Genomic DNA, 20,080 nt, shown 5'->3' with positions numbered 1-20,080 from the left:
ATAAGAATGAAATATTAAAGAATAAATTTTGAGAGGCTACAGGAAGGCCTTGCCTTAAGAAAAGCAATAATTCACATTTGGATTTCTTTAATAGCTTCTGCTAAAAACACCTTACATTTTTAATCTGATATATAAACTATCTACTTTACAGAAACATACCCTTTGACAAAAGCAAGATGTGTGTGTGTGTGTGTGTATGTACACACTTATACACACACACACACACACACTGCACTGATCATAACATTCTGGCTTTTTTTTATAAAGATTTTATTTATTTATTTGAAAGAGAGCAGAGAAAGAGAGAGAGCACACACGAGTGAGGGGGGAGGGGCAGAGAGAAAGGGAGAAGCAAGCTCCCCACTTGAGCAGGAAGCCCAACTCGGGGTTCTATCCCAGGACCCTGGGATGGATCCCAGGACCCCAGGACCACAACCTAAACTGAAGGCAGACACTTAACTGACTAGCCACCAGGCGCCCCAACATTCTGACTTTCTATCACTTCCCACTGTCCAGGCTATAGTTATGCATGAAAATTAGAAAACACTGGGAACATTTTTTAAATCCCAGTACAACTATTTCTGTAAAGTATACATTCTGTTCTTCAAAAGTTTTTTTCAGTGTGAACTTTCTAGCTAGACTCACAAAATAGTTTCCTCAGAAGGCAAGTAAGTCAAATTGAATATTTCTTCCTACTCCAAAATATCAATAAAATATCTCACAGATTTAGTGAATTAATGAGCACTCTGACATCAAATCTGTCCCCCCCGCAACCACCCAGCCACCAAATAGCTCCACGCCCCCCCCCCCCGCCCTTTCAGGCCCTATGTAACAGACATTCCCTTTACGCACTGTGGTGTCTTTATCTTGGTGGATCTTCTATTGCTCCGTTCACATCATTTCATTTGTCTATGTACATGTGGTTGTGAAATTAAAAGACAAGTTTTATGCCAGTTGTTTAACAAAGGCAGTCTTATTTCTTTTTATTTCCACCACTAAGGTCATATTTGCTCAACTAGATTGAAAGTTCTTAGGTCTGTCTTGTCGAAAGTGTCTGCTCAAGCATCTCAGCCACATACTCAGCTGTATTGACATCTCAGTAAGATGCCTTCAACATTGTACTTCAGGTACTACTCAGTCCGTTTGTGGTAGGGTGAAGCTACCGGATAATACAAATACTTTCTCCCAAGTCCCATAGATTCAGTTCCCCTAGAATGAAAAATGAATTTTCTGGATGTCACTTTTTCTTTTCGCTAAACTTCAGAGTTTTAACTGCAGAAACCTACACTGACAACAAAAATTGATTTTTCTTTTCCCTTCCTCCTGTCCTTCTGGAGCCCATCCTGGCCATGTCTGCACTTTTACCATAACTATGCTAAGAGAAGAATGAGCATCCAAGTACCACACCTACAGTAGAGAAGTTAGCTAGATCCTCATGCCGTTTCCATCAACAGCTACTGATGACAAAGTTAGTTGCCAAGAAGATACATTAAGCTATGAACACCAATCTCCCTTAGCTTTAATATACACTGTCAAATTTGGGCCAGCCTTACTTCCTCAGGCTTTTCTGCTCATAGAAAACTAGTTAATATTTCCCCGATAAATGCTCTCTGCTTCTGTATCTGAAAGACAAATAAAGAGCCTACTGCCAAATAGCCATTAGGCTTGTCAGATTTGCTTTACTTTATTATCCATGCAAAGTGCTCAACAGAGGACTCCATTCTAAAACACTGCTAGAGTTCACTACTCAAATATTACGTTCAGACCATACTCTTTCCTTCATCACAGGGGATATGGCATTGGAACACGGCTGGTGGAAGACTTTTTGGCTCGATCTTGTGTAAGAAGATGCCATAGTTATTCAGAAATTACAGACATAATTGCCCAGGTAAATGCGTTTTTAGCTCTTTCAAGATGTTTTGAAAATCTTTGATTTGTCCTCAGTTCTGAGGCTTTCTGCTCTGATTTGGGTAGGTTCTAGCTGTATTCATTATTAGGTGCTAAGAGATTCTGATTGAAAAACATTTTATTTCAGCACAGGATTAAAGCCTTTGTGAACAGAGGTAAGTGCTTTTAGGCACTTAAGCATCTATAGATTTTTCTGACCACACAGTGTGTGTGGAGTGTATGCCCCACACGGGAAAATGTTTTGAGATGGTAAACAGAAAGGGCGTGTAATAAGGGCAACCTCATAACATGATGTCCCAAACCGGTTTCTTTGTATAATCACTTTAGCACACAGAGGAAGTGGTCTTCGGCTGTCTCAGAGAATATTGTTGTGGCCATTTTATTCCCAGAGCAATGTTTCCCCAAGAGAAAAATAAAGCTTCCTGTAAAAGTATGTGCTCTAAGAACTTTCACAGGTATATCAATACCAGAGACAACTTGGAATCTCCTGAGACCAGCTCAGATAACTTAGGTAGAAGATGAGATCGGGAAATGCCTCCTTAGCCAGAATCCCTTTAATCTGCTGGTCTACGGTTATTAACCTAGTGTCGTTCATTTGGGGGAGACCTGGCAAGTACGCCTGGGTATCAGATATTTATAAGGTTCAGGTATACTGCCTCCAGATTCTCACAACAGACCTATTAAGTTGGTCTCCTTCTTCTTTTCTCTCCTGACCCTTAATATTATTATTTCCAAACTGACTCTTCACGTGAGTGGCAATAATCGTTCTACATAGTGCTTTGTGACTCCAAATGCAGTTTTACATGTTCTTTTGTCTTTTACTCTTACGGTATCCCTGTGAAGTAAGCAGAGTAGGAGTTGTTCCCATTTTCCAGATAAGAAAACTGAGTCCCAGAAAGATTATGATAAAAATTGAGTACTAGTATATACCAAAAAAGTATGCATTCAAAAACACAATCTAAATGAAAGATTTTCCCAATTCTTGTTACCCTTACTCTCATTATTTCATTTCTCATTATTTCATTATTTCATGAATAATGTGGTTGAAATTGAAATCCAGTTCTTCTAGTCTCAGTGTAGTGAGTTTACCACACAACTAAACAGGTTAAAAAATTCTCTTTCCCTATTTGCAGAATATAACTAAAAGAATGAAGCAGTAGTTTGAAAAATAAAATAATTTTTCACTAAGCCAAGTTTATGTGCAATACTAGAAAAATACTAGGTGTTTTAATGGGAAATATTTGAAATATATAAATGTAGATGGTTGTGTTCTGTTTCTGTAAAAATGCCATTGGGGTTTTGATGAAGGCTGATTGCATTGAGTTAGTAGATCACTTTGGGTAGTATGGACATTTTAACAATATTTAATCTTCCAATCTATGAACATCAGATGTCATTCCATTTGTTTGTGTTTTGTTTAATTTCTTTCATCAATGTTTTATAGTTTTCAGATACAAGTCTTTCACCTTCTTAAGTTTATTCCCCGGTATTTTATCCTTTTTCACTGCTATTGTGAATAGGATTGTTTTCTTAATTTCCTTTCTGGATAGTGTGTTGTTAGTAAATGGAAACACAACTGATTTTGTATCCTGCAACTTTCCTGAAATCACTTCTTAGTTCTAACAGGTTTTTTTTGTGTGGAGTATTGAGGGGTTTCCCACATTTAAGATTGTATCATCTATCTGTAAAAGAGAAATAATTTTACTTTTTTCTTTCCAATTTATATGCCTTTTATTTCTTTTTCTTGACTAACTACTCTAGGTAAGACTTCTAGTACTATGTTGAGTAGAAACAGTGAGAGGAAGCATCCTTCTGGTTCTTGATCCTAGAGAAAAAGTTTTCCATTTTTTACCATTGAGCGTGGCAATGGGGAAAGGATTGTCTTTTCAATAAATGGTGCTGGGAAAACTGGTTGTCCACATACAAAAGGAATAGAATTAGACCTTTACACCATACACAAAAATGAACTCAAATGGATTAAAATGTAAACATAAGACCCAAAACTGTAAAATTCCCAGAACAGGGGCACCTGGGTGGCTCAGTTAGTTAAGCATCCGACTCTTGGTTTCAGCTCAGGTCATAATCTTGCGGACACACACACACGTTTTGGTGAAGATGTGGAGAGACTAGAACCCTTGCACACTGTTGGTAGGAATTCAAAATGGTACAGCCACTATGGAAAACAGTTTGAAAGTTCATCAAAAAATTTAAAATAGAATTACCATAGGCTCTACCAATCCCACTTCTGGGTATTTATCCAAAAAACTTGAAATCGGGATCTTGAAGAGATATTAACACACTATATTCATTGTAGCACTATGTACAATAGCCAAGATGTGGAAACAACCTAAAAGGCAATTGAAAGATGAATAAAGAAAATGTAGTATATACATACAATGACATACTTCAAAAAAAGGGGGGACATTCTGTAATGTGAAACAACATGGTTGAACCCAGACACAGAAAGACAAATACTGCATGATTCCACCTAGATGAGGTATCTAAAATAATTAAATTCATAAAATCAAAGAGGGGATGGATGGCTTCGGGGAGGAGGAAATGGGCAGTTATTAACCAATGGGCATAAAGTTCCAGTCAAACAAGATGAATGAGCTTTAGAGGTCTGTGGTACAACATAGTACCAGTCACCACCAATAAAATATTGTACACCTGTAAATGTGTTAAAAGGGTAGATCCTGTGTTAACTGTTCTGATTCCAATTTTTAAAAAATTTTAAAAGAAACAGGTCTGTTTGATGTGAAACCAAGAACATTCGCTTTCCAAACATCTCTCCTCTAAACTTTTTACATCTATTTTTTAATTTTTCTCATGTCATGGAAATTCTGATCTGCTCCTCCTGTCCTCAACAAACTGGGAAAAAATCCACCTCTACTCCTTTGCAAGATTCCTTCTTGCAATTAACAGAATATTTTGTCACTCTCACCTTTCTCTTGTGCAGAGGGGTTGTCTCCTGGTCTTTGCACTTCCCTTCAAAGTCCAGATTTCCTCCGTCTTAATCATTTTCCCTTCTCGAGCAAAATGTTCTTTTACATGTGGGAATGATGTCACCCAACTCAGAAGCATTTTAACGCAGGGGAAGGGGCAGACCTTAGTTACATATGCACCCACTGATGTTTTGCTTATAATTGGCAATTTTCATTAGAAGGTCCGGCCTTCAGCAGCATTATCTTATTCATCCTTGTAAACGCTCCTGAGAGGAGGCAGGTGTCAAATGTTAGAGTCAATTTTAGGGGGGCGTGGAGCAAGGTCAGAGGAAATTTACCATTCTCACATGCTGCCCATGGAACATCGTAGGGTCAGGAATAGAACCCAAACCTTGTGACTTTTGTTTGGCGGCCGCCTCAGACCATGCCCTCATACAGAACACTGCCATCATCCTTGTGTAGCTGCATTTCGAGGAGCTTTAGACCTCAGATTGCGCCATCTAGTGGTAAAGAGAAATCCCATGACAGACCAAATCTGCTCAAAAAAAGTGTAATCAGGCCTTATATTTCATATAAAAAAGAGATGACAGGCTAATTCTAAAGTCATATTCCTGCAACATTAAAATGTATCCATTTTTAAAATATAATTTTATCATATACAAGTCTACTTTTGTGTTGATTGCCTCAAAGCACTTCAAATTTTAAATAAGTTGTATAATTTATAAAGATTGTCAGCAGCATTATAACATGATGTTTAAATACTATTAGTAATACAGCGCCTTTCTTTAGGAAAGCTCAAGGTAATTGCCACCTATTAATTTTTTCCCTTTCAAGAGTCTTGTGAAGTAAAAACGATAGCCATCATTAGCCTCATTTTACTGATGACATAATTGAGTCTTAGGATGATGTCACCACAGTTACATAGTCAAAAAAGCCAGCTGAGAATTTAATTTTTCTGATCGTATTCCAGTGTTTTTCCCAAAAGTAATTGTTTCTTTAAAATGTACCTGTGGGGGCACCTGGGTGGTTCAGTCGGTTAAGCGACTGCCTTCTGCTCAGGTCGTGATCCTGGGGTCCTGGGATCGAGCCCCACATGGGGTTCCCTGTTCATCGGGGAGCCTCCTTCTCCCTCTGCTGCTCCCCCTACTTGTGTGCTCTCTCTCTGTGTCAAATAAATAAATAAGATCTTAAAAAAGAGATATTAAAATTTACATTTGAGGATTTTCTCCTGTTATGACTACTGTTCTGAGAAAATTGAAAGCGTGGAATTTTCAGTGGAGTCACTGTGGCTGCTTTTAGTTGTAGTAATGAAACATTGGAGAGTTTAACTGTAATCTAACAGGCATAAATCTTTCAGTTTGTTATAAAAGCAAGTTGAAAATATCTCACTCTGGTCTAAGGTCTAAAACCTACTTCCTTAGTTACACAAAAATATATTTCATGGTTTCCAAACACATCCATGACAAATGTTTTATTATTAAGAGAAGCTAATTAGAGATAAACTTAATCCTTTAAAGTCAAGATGATCATAAAGGATAGGCTTGACAAGAGATATTATAACATCGCCTTTTAAAAGCAATTTAAACACAAGAAGCTCTGATCCTCATCAGTTGCAAAGTGATAATCTAACCAAATCCAGTGTAGTCGAGATTAAGATGAGTCCACATCCTACTCAGCCACATTCCCAATGCGTGACCCTGAGTAAGTCATGCAGCCTGTCAGAAACTCAGCTTCCCTATCCGTCGGGGGGACCTCCTCCAGATGCAGTTTTTCTGATTTTCAGGCTTTGCTTTCCCTAGGCAAAATCTGGACATGGAACTATAATCATAAAGAGCTGAGTGTGATGGGTGTAGTTTCTAAAGCCTCCCTCAGAGCATCCATACCATCTAGTTACTGGTGCTGTTTACAACTGCTTGGCTTAGCACAAATTCTGTCATCAAAGCTGGGAAAGCTTTTCACTATCAGGTCAATGTCATCATGATGTCATTATAAGGGTTAGAAGGAATGTGTAATTTTTCAGTATTAACATCACGTCAGGGGTGTTGTCACAGTAAGATGAAATTTTTAGGGAAAAATATATGATATATAAAAAATATAAAAAGACTTGTAAAACTCGAAATTCTGATCTTTAGTTTAAAAAATTGGACCCCAATATATAATCCCTGGAAATTCTGAAAAGCAAAAATTCAATCTTTTCCTTTTAATAGTATAAACTGAAATTTTATCTGAATTATATAATGAGAGCAATGATTTTTTTTTTTTTGGTGAGTGATATAAAATCAATGAAATAATTGAAAGGAAGTATTCATAGGAGGCGATATAAGTAAGGATGCCTAAAGCAGGGAGGAAATCTAAATGGTGACTGTCAGAAGCATAAACTCAAGGGCAAAAGATTTAGGAATATAATCCAGAGAGGGACTTGAATGGCAGAGGGGTTATTTTTTAACTGGATGGCCATTTTTATTTCAATAAATCGGTCCATTTAAGATTAGAGTTGAGGCTACACAGAAGGATTCCAGCAAATCATACTGGTCTTATTTCTTTTATCTTGCTTCTGATCTGAAGGCACAAAACTACCATGGCTGGACTGATACAAGTAATTCACATATTTTGAAGCCTAAAACTCCTGAGTCATTTCAGAATGGTGGCGGCTGCACAGCCATAGAATTACAATCTCCGAGACAGATTTGTACTCAGAAGCACTGACTTTATGCTTCTACAAGGACATCCGAATCTGACTTTATTAGACCTTTTCAGAGGGCTGTGCCATGGCTTGGAAGGTTAATCAGTGAGGGCCCCATCAAGAGACAGAAACCACACAATCATTTCAGTCAAGAAGGTTTAATAGAAAGCATTATTAACAATTTATACGGGACTAGCACTAAGAAAGGGGGAAAAATGCTAAAGAATATCCTAGTGCTGAGAGAAAATACCCAAAGAAGACCACAGTTTGAAGAGGGACCCTCTTTCCACGGCTGGGGTTCAAACGTCTTTGGAGACATGAGATTGCAGCCCATGGATGCTGGAAAAGGTGTCTGGGTTGTCAGGCTGAGATAGGTGGGTACGGAATTATGGATCCAAACTGGTAAACAGCAACCCCCCACGGGGGTGTAAGTAGGCTAAGGCGGCAGTGAGGAAGCCACGGGAAGGGAGCCAGAACTCGGAAGGGAGTGCCGCTGGGTGCCCCATGCCCGGCCAGTCACCGTTTCCAGCAGGAGTGAGCAAAGAAAAGGCACGCCAGGGCCAGGAAGAGAAGTCCGTCCTCCTGCTGTAACCCTACAGAAACTTCTACTGCCAAAGGAGAAATGTTTGCAAGATCTACATCCAGCCTCACAAGCAAGGCAATGAAGAGTAAGTTTGGAGCTGAGAGGCCATCATCGGACAACCAGCACAGAAGGCCTGAGTCGGTGCGATTGTCCCATACATGTCCGTGGCCATTTTTTGACTTCGGTGGTCTCGTGTTTGACCCTATCCAAACTGCTGGCCCACACAGGAACTATTCTCACCTCTCAGGGTAGCTCAAGCTGGCTGGGGGAAGGGCAATGAGATGAAGGAAGCTGCATTCTTCTCTTAGCAGGGTGGCATCAACTTCCTGCAAATGAAGATGCCAAACAGGCCAAAGAGCACACTTTTTAACCTGCAAACTTCTGAAATAAAAACGTTCTTATTTATTTATTTATTTATTTATTTATTTATTTATTTGACACAGAGAGACACAGCAAGAGAAGGAACACAAGCAGGGGGAGTGGGAAAGGGAGAAGCAGGCTTCCCGTGGAGCAGGGAGCCCGATGCGGGGCTCGATCCCAGGACCCTGGGATCATGACCTGAGCCGAAGGCAGACGCTTAATGACTGAGCCTCCCAGGTGCCCCTGAAATGAAAACTTTCTGTTAAACACTGACATTTATTAAATCCAACCACTGCCTCTTTACGGATTTCTCTATAACCAAATCTGTTCTCTCTCCCCATGACTATTAAATCTCCTCTATTTTCTTACTGTTCCAAGGGCCATTAAATGACATTATGGGCCACGAACCTCAGAACAGGACTGGCTAATAACCTGTGCTCTCTTCCCTGGAAGTCCAAAGGAAGGCACCATGGTACGTTCGCACCTAAGTGGCCGCCCAGTGAAAAGTAGAGTGGGCTTAGACTCACCATCTGGGGGAGGGGCTCCTAAGCTTGAAATGGACCAGATCCATTTTCTGAAATGTGCCGAAAGGTGAAACAGTGTTCTTTGTAGGAGGCAGGAGTTGCCCTCACGATGACTAAGCAAACATGACCGAACAACTTTGGAAATGTAAGGGAACCCATGATTATTACCCTTACTGAGAGTGAGTGCAGTGAGTCTGCATTTTAGTTTAATGTGTTTGTCTGTGAAATAGCATTTTACTGGGGTTTGTGCCTGCTGATCTTCCAAGAATTTGCGATTGACCAGCTTTTTTTTTTTGTATATATTTCTGTTCTCCATCTAACTACAGCCAAAATGCTATACAAAGAATGGAAATAATACAGAATTTCTTGAGTTACTTTGATTTGACACCAGAGTGAAGTTACCTTTCATTTCTGGGAAGTTTCATTGCCCCGTCCCGTCTGTAAGCTTTTCAAAGGGAGGGATAATTTCAAACATTCTTGGGGTTTGGCCCACAGTGCCATGGCAAACCAGTACATTGTAGACATTCATTAAAAATTGTCGGAGTGAATTTGGAAAATATCTGTAGATCTTTTCCCTCAGGTACACACTGTTGATCTTCTTCTTCTGTCCGGGAGAGGGCAGTGGTCCACATTCATCTCCACATTAGAGCCTGCCTACCCCTCCCTCCCTGGCTCCCACCACCTGCAGAAGCTCTCTTATTTCAAGCAGTATTTACTACATTGGAAATCCAGTGCTCCAAAAGTGTCTGGTGGCTCACAATAGCCGATCTGCAATAACACAATTTGAACTGAAATAGGATCCTGGACAGGAAAAGAGCTGATTCTCGTTAAATAATGGACAGTGAACTCATCTTGATAATTTTATGGAAACATTCGGGGGTTTTATTCACCACTATTTATATGAGTGTAGAAAGTTTCAGGAGAAGAGAGAGATTCGGTCTTGCTACACTAGGGTCAATTGCGATTACAAAATGCAAGCATTAAATAGGTAATCAAGTCATTAGCTATTACATTTCACTGAACTTACTCAAAAGGCCTCTATCACTTCCAGTTTATTATAAGGGCAAATAAGAAAATACAATTACACCTTTCTCTAGCCTAGGAGCTAAAAAAATCTCTTTAGTTGCACAAAAATGTATTTCATACTTTCTAAACCCATGTACGGTAAGATTCCATTATTAAGAGAAGCTAATTAACGATAAAATTGATAAATTAAATAAATCCATTTCCATTTTTTTTAGAAAATATTTGAAATGTATTCAAAAATTCATCATGGAGCCAAATTGTGTTGGGTAGACTTCTTTACACTGCTGGCTGGTGGGTTATGTCAGGTGATAGTGGTTGATGGTAAGGATGTTCTCGGACACAAGACCTAGGCCTCATGGCAGAGCAGAAATCAGGAAATCCCTCAGTCTACCCTGTCATGTCAGGAGCAAGCATCTAAGTTTCCTTGCTTCAGTCCTTGTCATTGTGGTGACTCAACTATTTTCTGCTTGTTTTGCTCTTGCTACTCCCTGCTGACATCTTCCTATTCTTTATCTTCTCTCCACACCCATGACTCTGCCACCTCAGGACTTCTGCTTACTCTCCTTTACTCTCTTCTTTCTGGGTGTCTTTTGTCTTCTGTGACTCTCTGTGTCTCATAGTCAAAGTCCCAAAAAGAGCCTCTAACCTGTCCAGTCAATCACTTGCCCTCTGTGGTAGAGCTTCCAAGCCCCGTGTCTTCCGGCCCGTAGCCAAGCTGTGGACTGACTGCCCAGGCTCTCAAGTGCCCATCCTAGCCCATTATCTATGGTCAGAATGGCAGTGGAATGAGACACAGGGCCTGGCCATCACAGGGAGCCCCACAAGAAGGGGATTTGGGTGTGAAAAACATTCTGAGAGCTCCCACAACGGAGCAAAGCAATTAGCAAAGACCTCGTTCTTCCTGTCTAGGAAATTATTTATGAGTCTTCTTTAGTTATGGACCCTCCGCTCGTGTTATTTGTCTTACTGATGCTGGAGTGTGTTTTCCTTTATTCCAGAGGCTAGAATTCCTGTGTAGAAGAGTGTAGCAGGCTCCATGTAGCATGTTAATTATAAGGTATTGAAATCAAAAGAATTGGCCTTACTATGTGTTTTGCAGGTAATAATCAAGTAAGAAAACTTTTTTTAAAAAAATGCTTCCTCTGGGAAGCAATCCAAGCCAAACCACATTATTTGTTGGAAATAAATATTTTAGACCACTAGCTAAGGGTGGGGCAGACATTTCTCAGAACGGTAAACTCTGAGGGATGCTTCCGTGGAAGGGAGATAGTCAGATTCTCCTGAGAAAAATGATGTTGTGCTACAACAGACAGTATTGGGTTTTCTTTTGAATTTCTTATAAAGGAACCAATCATAAAAGTTTGCTCTGGTCCTCTAATCCCATGCAGTTTTTGCTTTTGTTTCTTTTTCTAAATCTTTTTCAATCCCTTCTCTTGGCATTCTCTGTTCTTTCAGAGAATGTTACCAGAGATGACCTGATGTTTTTATGTGAATAGGAAAACTGCCCAGGTGAAATGAACTTGAGCCAGGCCTTTCAAGACAGAGACATCAGCATATCTTAGGTTTGTTCCTTTCTCTTAAAAACAAAACAAACAGGTTTTGTTTCTTATGTTTCTGTATTTTACTTTCCTTCCTTTCTTTTTTTTATTTTTTTAAAGATTTACTTTAGAAAGAGTGTGCATGGAGGGAGGGGGCTGCAGAGAGAGAGAGAGAGAGAGAGAGAGAGAGAGCGAATCCCAAGCAGACTCCCCTCCGAGTGTGGAAACTGATGCAGGGCTCCATCTCACAACCCTGACATCGTGACCTGAGTCGAAAATCAAGAGTCAGACACTTAACAAACTGAGCCACTCAGGTGTCCCTCCTTTCTTTTTTTCTGATTATATTTGTCTTCCTTCGATTTCTAAATAATGTACATGTTTAAAAGGAATAATTTTCCTAAATGGCATCATATTTCACAATTCTGCGTGTAAACTTAAGTGTAATGCGCCCAGCACAATGCACGACCCCTGAATTGTGTCCACATCCTAATTCTGTGCACAAAATTGGGAGATTTTTTTCTGTCCTTTGAATATTCTTTTTTTAACCAGGATGAAAATTTAAATCTCAATTCTAAAGTTGCCTCCATGCTGACCCCCCTACCTCTCCTATCCTACCGCCACCCACCCACCCATCCACACACACACTCTCCTCCTCCTCCTTACACACAATTTATTTGAAGGGATAAACTAAGAAATGCAGCCTGAATGGCATAGAATAGAGGGAAAACTGGAACCTTTTTATCACTAGGCAACCCCTGCCCTTTGTTAAAATCTCCCCCTGAGGGTGGAGGTCTGGTCTTTGCTGGTGATTCTCTCAAAAGGTGACTCATCTCATCAGAGCTGGGAGCACCTCACTGCCCTGGCCCTACCGTCAGCATCACCAGACGATACGCCCTGACTCAGCCTTCTGTCTTCCAGAACACAGAGGAGGCTCTGTGCTCCCCACACAGATGCTAATGGAGGGAAACTTCCACTCAGGCAATCCAGATAATTCTGGGTGAGAAGCAGGGAGAGGGTACAGGGTGGCTAACCACTTACTTCACCTACATCAGACAGCCAACAGTTGTGACTGTTAGTTCAAAGATCCACCCCCTCCCCCGACACACACACACCACCATCCTAAAACATTTAGGTGTCTTGCCATTGTTTTATACTAGAATAATCTGTAAATGGATGTTTGAGAATGTGGCCATTATTGTATGTGCCTCCCACCCCCACACAGAAGATTGAAGTGGGAAATTGAGGTATTAGAACAGTAGGGTCCTCAGAGTCTAGGTGGGATTTGGGAGCCAGGCAGTCCTCACCATGTGACCTGTGTGGGGAGCTGAATGGGTGGGGAGAAAACCAGTGAAAGGCTCAGCCATTAATCCAAAGGATCTGGAGGGAAGTGGCGTGTGAATGTTCACAGGTGACGGGGTGCAACTGGAAACCAGGTCACAGAGAGCTCTGCTCCCCCCGCCACCACCCTGCCCTGTGGTGCAGATGGGTCTGGATCCCAGGGGGAGGGCACTGGCCCCACAGTGCCCTCCTAGGATTACACTTCCTTTCTTCCCTCCCCCAACAATGGAAGCTAATCAGATGAAGCTTAGACAGTACATCTTCTTTTGCTATTAATTACTATTTTTCAAAGGCTAACTCACAATGTAGTGTTAGGGGCCTATTGAATTGCTTTACTTTTTCCACTTTTTCCAACAGATGATATTAAAATAAGTGAGAGCCCTTGACAAACAGGGTTGAATTCCATGGAAGTCACAGCCCAGTGCCACACAGCATTCCAGAGAAGGCTGGCCGCACAGCGAGCTGAATGTCAGGCCATTTTCTGATTTAGTAACATATTTGAGCAGGGAAGAAGGGAGTGGAAAAAATTAAATGGAAAGAAAAACGCTTTATAGTCATAAAGTTCTCCATATTTAAAGAATGATGAATATTAACAGCAAAAGGAACTCATCGAGTATTTTGAGAAATCTTCCCATTGGGGCCGGAAATATAGTAGATGGATTATTAAAAATAAGACACTTGTTTAAAGGAGTATAACCGTTTAGGCTTAATTCCCCCCTCTGAGTAGGCAAGAGTTTCCTTACATAAACACCCACACATACTTGACCTATTCCCCTTTGTACCTCTGGGAGGGGTGAGAGAAGGAAAGCGTAGGAAGATCTCTTTTGTGGAAAAGCCTGTGTGCATAGCCACAAGGTCTGGGGAGTCTGTGGACTGCTTCGGCCCAACCCAGCAGACCACATCAGTTACTCACGGCAGAGTTCCAGAATGAAAGCAAGGCACCTGCAGGAAAATTACCCATAAGCTCTTACTATGACAACACTTGTGTAATATTATTTTTCCTTTAGTCACAGAGAAGTGTCTCTTAAGGCTCAATTGGTCAGTAACTTCTGCAAGTTATCGCCCCCCCCTTACCTACAAACGTCCATCTTCTAGTTTTCTGTGTATGATCAGGTCTCACAGGACATCTGGCTTTATCTAGCGTCTTATCTCCTTGGCACTGTTACCAAAGATGCCCCAGGTGAGTCTTCAATGTTCCAGATATGTCAGCACATGAAAATCCAGGCTGTCTTAACTTTCCGTTGGAGAGTCTCAGTTTTATTTCTGTCTCTTAACTCATTTGGATGAGATTCATGAGACCCTGACTTATGAAACAAACCCGAGTGTGCGCATTGAGAATTGCAATAGGGTTGGGACCATTTTGCCACTGTGACTATTTACAAAGAAATTCCTTCCCAGGAGATGAAAACGGCCGAAGGAATAATCTGGGGGAACCAAACCCCAAAGGCTGAAGCAAGGTCCGACTGGGCCTAAGGGTTCAGAGACACAGCGGGAAGACAGCCACACTCTGGGGCCTCCCTGCTCAGTGTCCTTTGTGCATGTCAGAAGCAAGATTTTGTTCAGACTTGCCCTGACCTCTCAGTGATGCTGATGCTCCAGGGTAATGGTTCTCAATTCTTATTGCTCCACAGAATCACCTAAAGCTTAAAAAAAAAAAAAAAAAAAAAAAAATCCAGATGCCCAGGCCCTACTTTTGACCAATTGAGTGACGGTCTCTGGAAATAAGATGCTCCCCAAACGATCTTCATGGGCCTCCTCTGCTTTAAAGCAAGAGTTTGCAAACTGTGTTCCTTGGTTGGTGCTGTAGGGTGATTGCTGGAAAGGCAGGGGGCGGTATGTGAGGGCTGCCTCTCCTCCAGATCTTCAGTCCCAATTCTTCCAGAGTTACCTCTCCTTTTATCTCTTTTACGTGTTTCAAATAAAATAAAATATCATTGGAAAGAAAGTGGATAGTCTTGATTGAAACAATGCCCACCCCAGCAGTGGTTGGGATGACTAGCTTATCTCTTGGGAAGGAGGTAGGAAGAGAAGCTGGGTCTTCTAGGACATTCCCCCCAAAGAAGATAGAAAATGATCAAACACTGGTTTGTGACTATATATTTTTTTAACTGCTTATTTCCTATACAGGGTCAGTGAGACCCACTCATAGTTAGCCAGGTGTTTAAGGAAGCGAACTTTCTTAAAACACTAATTACTATCCCTCATGTTTCCTTCCATGATTCAAATACCAAAAAAAACCCCTGAGAGAAAGAATCCTGTTCTGTTGATACCATCAGCAATCATTATTAATGCAGACGTACATCCGTCCATGTTAAAATCTAGGAATAAGATGTTGTTATGGCGCAACTAGTAACTGTTTCATGGGTTATGTATTCTACCCAGAGATGTATATATTTTGTGGTATCACTCTTAAACAGAATTACTCATATCACCGGAGTTCATACTTTTCTTACTTAATCTTATTCCTGGAGATGATCTAGAGAATGTGATTAGATAAAATAATTAATTCATTTCCCCCATTTTCATCTCAATTTTCATTATAATTTAAAGCTTTTAAAGATTTTTCTCTAGCATGGGTGCGGCTGTAGGGTCAGGAAATCTGAAACTGTAAAAAGATGTCTAGTCGTATGGACAGAAAGATGAACTCGAACGATGTAAAACTTAAAGTCTGGAGACTACTCCAAATCTTTTGTGAACTTCCCAGTGCTGAAGATCCCTTCTTTATCAAGTATCATTTTTATCAAAGGAAATAGTAGGAAGTTGACCTTATTGAGACAGGGAACTAGAAGCATGGTTTGGGTATAGCTATCCCACATAATGTAGAAACCCAAGGTGGAAGAGCTGTGCCGAATGGGAAAGAGGCCAGGAACCTCCGAGCTAGACATGAATACCCAGGAGTACACAAAGAAGCCCACTGATGGAATTCATGTGCTACTGGCTGTAAATTTAGGACAATAGAGCTGAAATTCGGAGATGTATTAATCCAACATTCTGATTTTACCAATGAGAAAACATGCTTTTAAAAGTTAAATAAGTACTTGAGAATACACCAACATGAGACAACATTTCTGTGGTGGAAGTTAAGAGATCAGACAAATCCAGGTCCAAATTTAGGCTCTATTCTCTTACCGTGGCTTAACCTTGACCTTTTTGAACTTCAGTGTTCTCATAAAAATAGAAACAGTAATCCCTCCTCCCCCCTGAGTATGCTTGGGAAATTTTAAATATAAACCATATGTAAAGTATCCATCGCATAATAGGTTGTCAATAAACATTAATTCTGCCTTCCCTCCTTGGTGGAAGAACAAAATTTAGAATATGATCTCTCTTACAGCTGCACAAGTGTTCTTTTTGCGTAACTCAACCTTAACCAACTGAACAGTGAAAATATTATTTGAGGGGCGCCAGGGAGGCTCACTCTGGTATGTGTCTGCCTTCGACTCAGGCCATGATCTCAGGGTCCTGGGATCGAGCTCAGCACTAGTGGCTAGTCTGCTTCTCCCTCTCCCTCTGCCCCTACCCCCCACCCCCACTCGTACTCTCTTGCACTCTTGCTCTCAAAGAAATAATAAAATTTAAAAAAAAATGTGAAAATACAGGCAAAAATATCATGTTAGAAATAAATTAGGATGGCACTGGATTTTTCCTCAGTAACATCCAGTAACAAAGGAAAACAGAGTAACGCTTAAAATACACTCAAGTAGCGAAAGTGTGAACCAGCTAAGCACTCCTTCAAGTAGAGAAGAGGCCAATCTTGTTTCATCTTGTTTCATGTGAAAATACAGGCAAAAACATCATGTTAGAAATAAATTAGGATGGCACTGGATTTTTCCTCAGTACCAACAGGTAACAAAAGAAAAGAGAGTTAACACTTAAAATACGCTCAAGTAGAGAAAGTGTGAACCAGCTAAACAGTCCTTGTTTCATCTTTCAGCTACCCCCCTTTTTTTGTGCTGAAATACTTTATTTTTAAAAATATTTTATTTATTTATCTGAGAGAGAGATCACAAGCAGGAGGGGCAAAGGGAGAAGCAGACTTCCCGCTGAGCAGGGAGCCCAACTTGGGCTCGATCCCAGGACGCTGAGATCATGACCTGAGCCTCAGGCAGCCACTTAACTGACTCAGCCACCCAGGCACCCCTGTGCTGAAATATTTTAAAGAAAATTCTTTTTTTTTTAAGATTTTATTTATTTATTTGAGAGAGAGAGAGATTGAGAGAACGAGTGGGAGGAGGAGCAGAGGGAGAAGCAGACTCCCTGCAGAGCAGGGAGCCCAGCACGGGACTCGATCCCGGGTCCCTGAGATCATGACCTGAGCCAAAGGCAGACACCTAACCAACTGAGCCACCAAGATGCCCTTAAAGAAAATCCTAAACATTATGTTAACATATACAGAGACATTTCAATATGCACCTGTAACTGGTAAGGACTTTTTAAAAAACGTAAAACCATCATACTATCATTATACATAACATGGTATGTATTTTACATACATCTGTTTAATCTATAATATTATTATAAATAATTCCCTGAAATCATCTACTACCCATTTAATACTCATTCATATTTCCCTAAATATGGCAAAGATATACTGTTATAGTTGACTGTTTGAAACAGGTTACACATACGGCTCATATGTTGCTTCTGGCTGTTATGTCTCTTCTTTCTCTTTTTTCCCCCTTTTTTCGTGCCATTGGTCTGTAGAAAACTGTGTCACGTGTCAAATAGAATGTCCTGTTTTGTCGATTTACTTGGTTGCTTCCTCATTAACTTGTTTTCTTTGGCCTGTTTTCCCTATAAAGTAGTAATTAGATCTAAACACTTGATTAGATTCAGATTGAATTTTTCAGGAAATATTTGACAGGTGATCCTGTGGACTTCCTCTTGCACTGTGCAGCACAAAGAGGCACAGAATCTCTGGCTGTCCCACTTTTAGCGATGCTAAGGAACATGAGTGGCTTCAAGTGGTGTGGTCCTCATGCCACCATGCTTTCCCCTAGGAGTTTAGAATTCACTATGTCTCATGTAGATCCATTATGTCCTTAGGGGTAGCAAAATGGTTATTTTCTAATTCTAGAGCTCTACAGAGAATAAAATCATAATATGCATAAAGAAATAGCTTTTGCATGTATTCGACTAAACACGACTTAGAAGATATCATGGGAAAAAGAAACCATTGACTACAGTAGAAAAGAAGAATGCCTAAAAATACAGGAAACTTAGAAAACTTGTGTGAGGAAAAGTTTAAAATATTTCTAAAGGACAAAGGGTAGCTTTGAATAAATGGAAAAGAAATGGAAAGGCATCCCATGTTCCCAGACAGGTTGATAACAACATAACCGAGGTGTCTAACTCAGTAGCTCTGGGATGGGGCCCAAGTTGTGAATCTCTTCTAGCCTGCCTTCCTCAGCACGGCCTGCTTTGTGCTTCAGAGCAGTTCTCAAGGTGTGATCTCTGGACCACATGCATGAGCATCCCCTGAGAACTTGGTTACAAATGCAGATTCTCTGGCCTCACCCCACACCTACCAAATCAGACACTCTGGTCTCAGCAGTCTCCATGTTAACAAGCCCTCTGGAGGATTTTGACATGAGCTGAAAGTTTGAGAACCACTGCTCTAGTGCTTCTAAAATTTAAGTTGTGAAGAAATCACCTAAGACCCTGCCAAACTGAAGATTTGATTCAACAGGTCTGGGATGGGGTCTGATTCTGCATTGCTAACAAACTCCCTCTCAATGCTGATGGTCTGAAGACAACACTTTAAGGAGCAAGACTAGAAGAACAATCTGTTTCTAGTTTACTCAAGGCCAACCTATCTTTGTTGTACACTCCGCTCCCATTTTGTTCTAGGTATTAATGACAAATCATAGGTTACTTCTCTCTGTACTATGTTTATTTTAAACAGAATTTAACCCACAGAAGTGTGTTCCTCTCAAAACAAATTTAGCCAGAAATAATTGCAAATTAATCTCAGGATTTGGTGGAGCAGTTTTGGAGAGACACCTATTCAGCATCTATTAAATTGTGCCATTGAAGATAGACTGTTAAATGGAATCTAGAGGAACAAATTAAGGAAAACTTATGCATGAAGAGAATCTTTGTATAAATCTATGTCTAAATCCAATTCACCTCTACTTGCTTTCCCTTAATAAATTCTGATTTTCCTGTATTAGGTTTAGGCTATCTATTGCTTCATAGTCCCCCCAAATTTGGCGGTTTGAAACAACAAACATTTATTTAAGCCCATGATTTTCTGGGTCAGGGATTTAGGCAAGACACAATAGGGAGTGCCCTATGATGTCTTGCAGCCTCAGAAGGGGTGGCTCAAAAGTCTGGATGGCTGGAAAGTCTTCATTAGGACCATAGACCTCAGGTCTTTGTTCTGGCTGTTGGTTGGGTTCCCTGGTTCTTCTCCATGTCATGTCTACTGAGGCTGTCTGGAATGGCTTCTTCACTAATGCGTCTGGCACCTAAGCTAGAACGACTGGGACAGCTGGGGCTGACCAGGCTCCTTTCTCTCTCTCTCTATCTTGCTCTCTCTCACTCTCCTGGTTAGCTTGACCTTCAGAGCTTGGAGCTTTCAGGGTAATTGGACTTCCTGTATGGTGGCTGGCTTCTGCCAGGCTGAGCATTGCCAGAGACAAGGCATAAGCTGCAACACTTGCACAATCTGGCTTCACTTCTGCTACATGCTATTGGTTCATTAAGGTCAGATTCAAGGGGAGAAGGATAAGACTCCAACTTTCCATTGGAGCCATTGAGCTGTATTACCATGGTTAGGTTTTATTAAAGTGAAACCCAGATGCACCAAAGATGCAGTGAAGTTGGTTTGGTTAGAATCAATGTAAATGAAAAAAAAAAAAATGCTAGCTTTAAGAGCTTCTTTGAAAGGCTCAAGAGAGCCTGTGGTTAGCATTTCTTCCTCACTCTGCCTTCAGTGATCTCACCTGGGTAACTTGAATCTGTGTCATAGAAATTGGCAAACACTTCAAATCAGGATTTTTTTAAGAGCCAGTTGTTAAATATTAATCACACACCATGTTTAAAATCCAAGTAATATATCAAATATATTGCAAATATATTGCAACTTTACATCCTCCACATTCCACTCTCCCACCCTCCCACCCAAACACACACACACACACACACACACACACACACACACACACACACAC

At 40.6% G+C, this 20,080-nt stretch overlaps 1 protein-coding gene across 2 annotated transcripts in view; it reads left to right on the top strand.

Moving 5' to 3' along the window:
* Positions 1-20,080, top strand: part of TRAPPC3L (trafficking protein particle complex subunit 3L) — a 40,438-nt gene that overhangs the window by 5,154 nt on the left and 15,204 nt on the right. For both annotated transcript variants that reach the window (XM_025860661.2, XM_073893822.1), the window contains one exon: positions 1,789-1,888. In XM_025860661.2, coding sequence (XP_025716446.1) covers positions 1,789-1,888 — 100 coding nt within the window. The remainder of the gene's footprint in view (positions 1-1,788; positions 1,889-20,080) is intronic.

Source organism: Callorhinus ursinus, unplaced genomic scaffold, assembly GCF_003265705.2.
Source record: "Callorhinus ursinus isolate GAN/ISIS: 27379988/994484 unplaced genomic scaffold, GSC_fseal_2.0 scaffold6, whole genome shotgun sequence".
Taxonomy (NCBI): Eukaryota; Metazoa; Chordata; class Mammalia; order Carnivora; family Otariidae; genus Callorhinus; species Callorhinus ursinus.
The sequence above is the reverse complement of the archived record's forward strand: the minus strand, read 5'-3'. Positions and strand labels throughout refer to the sequence as shown.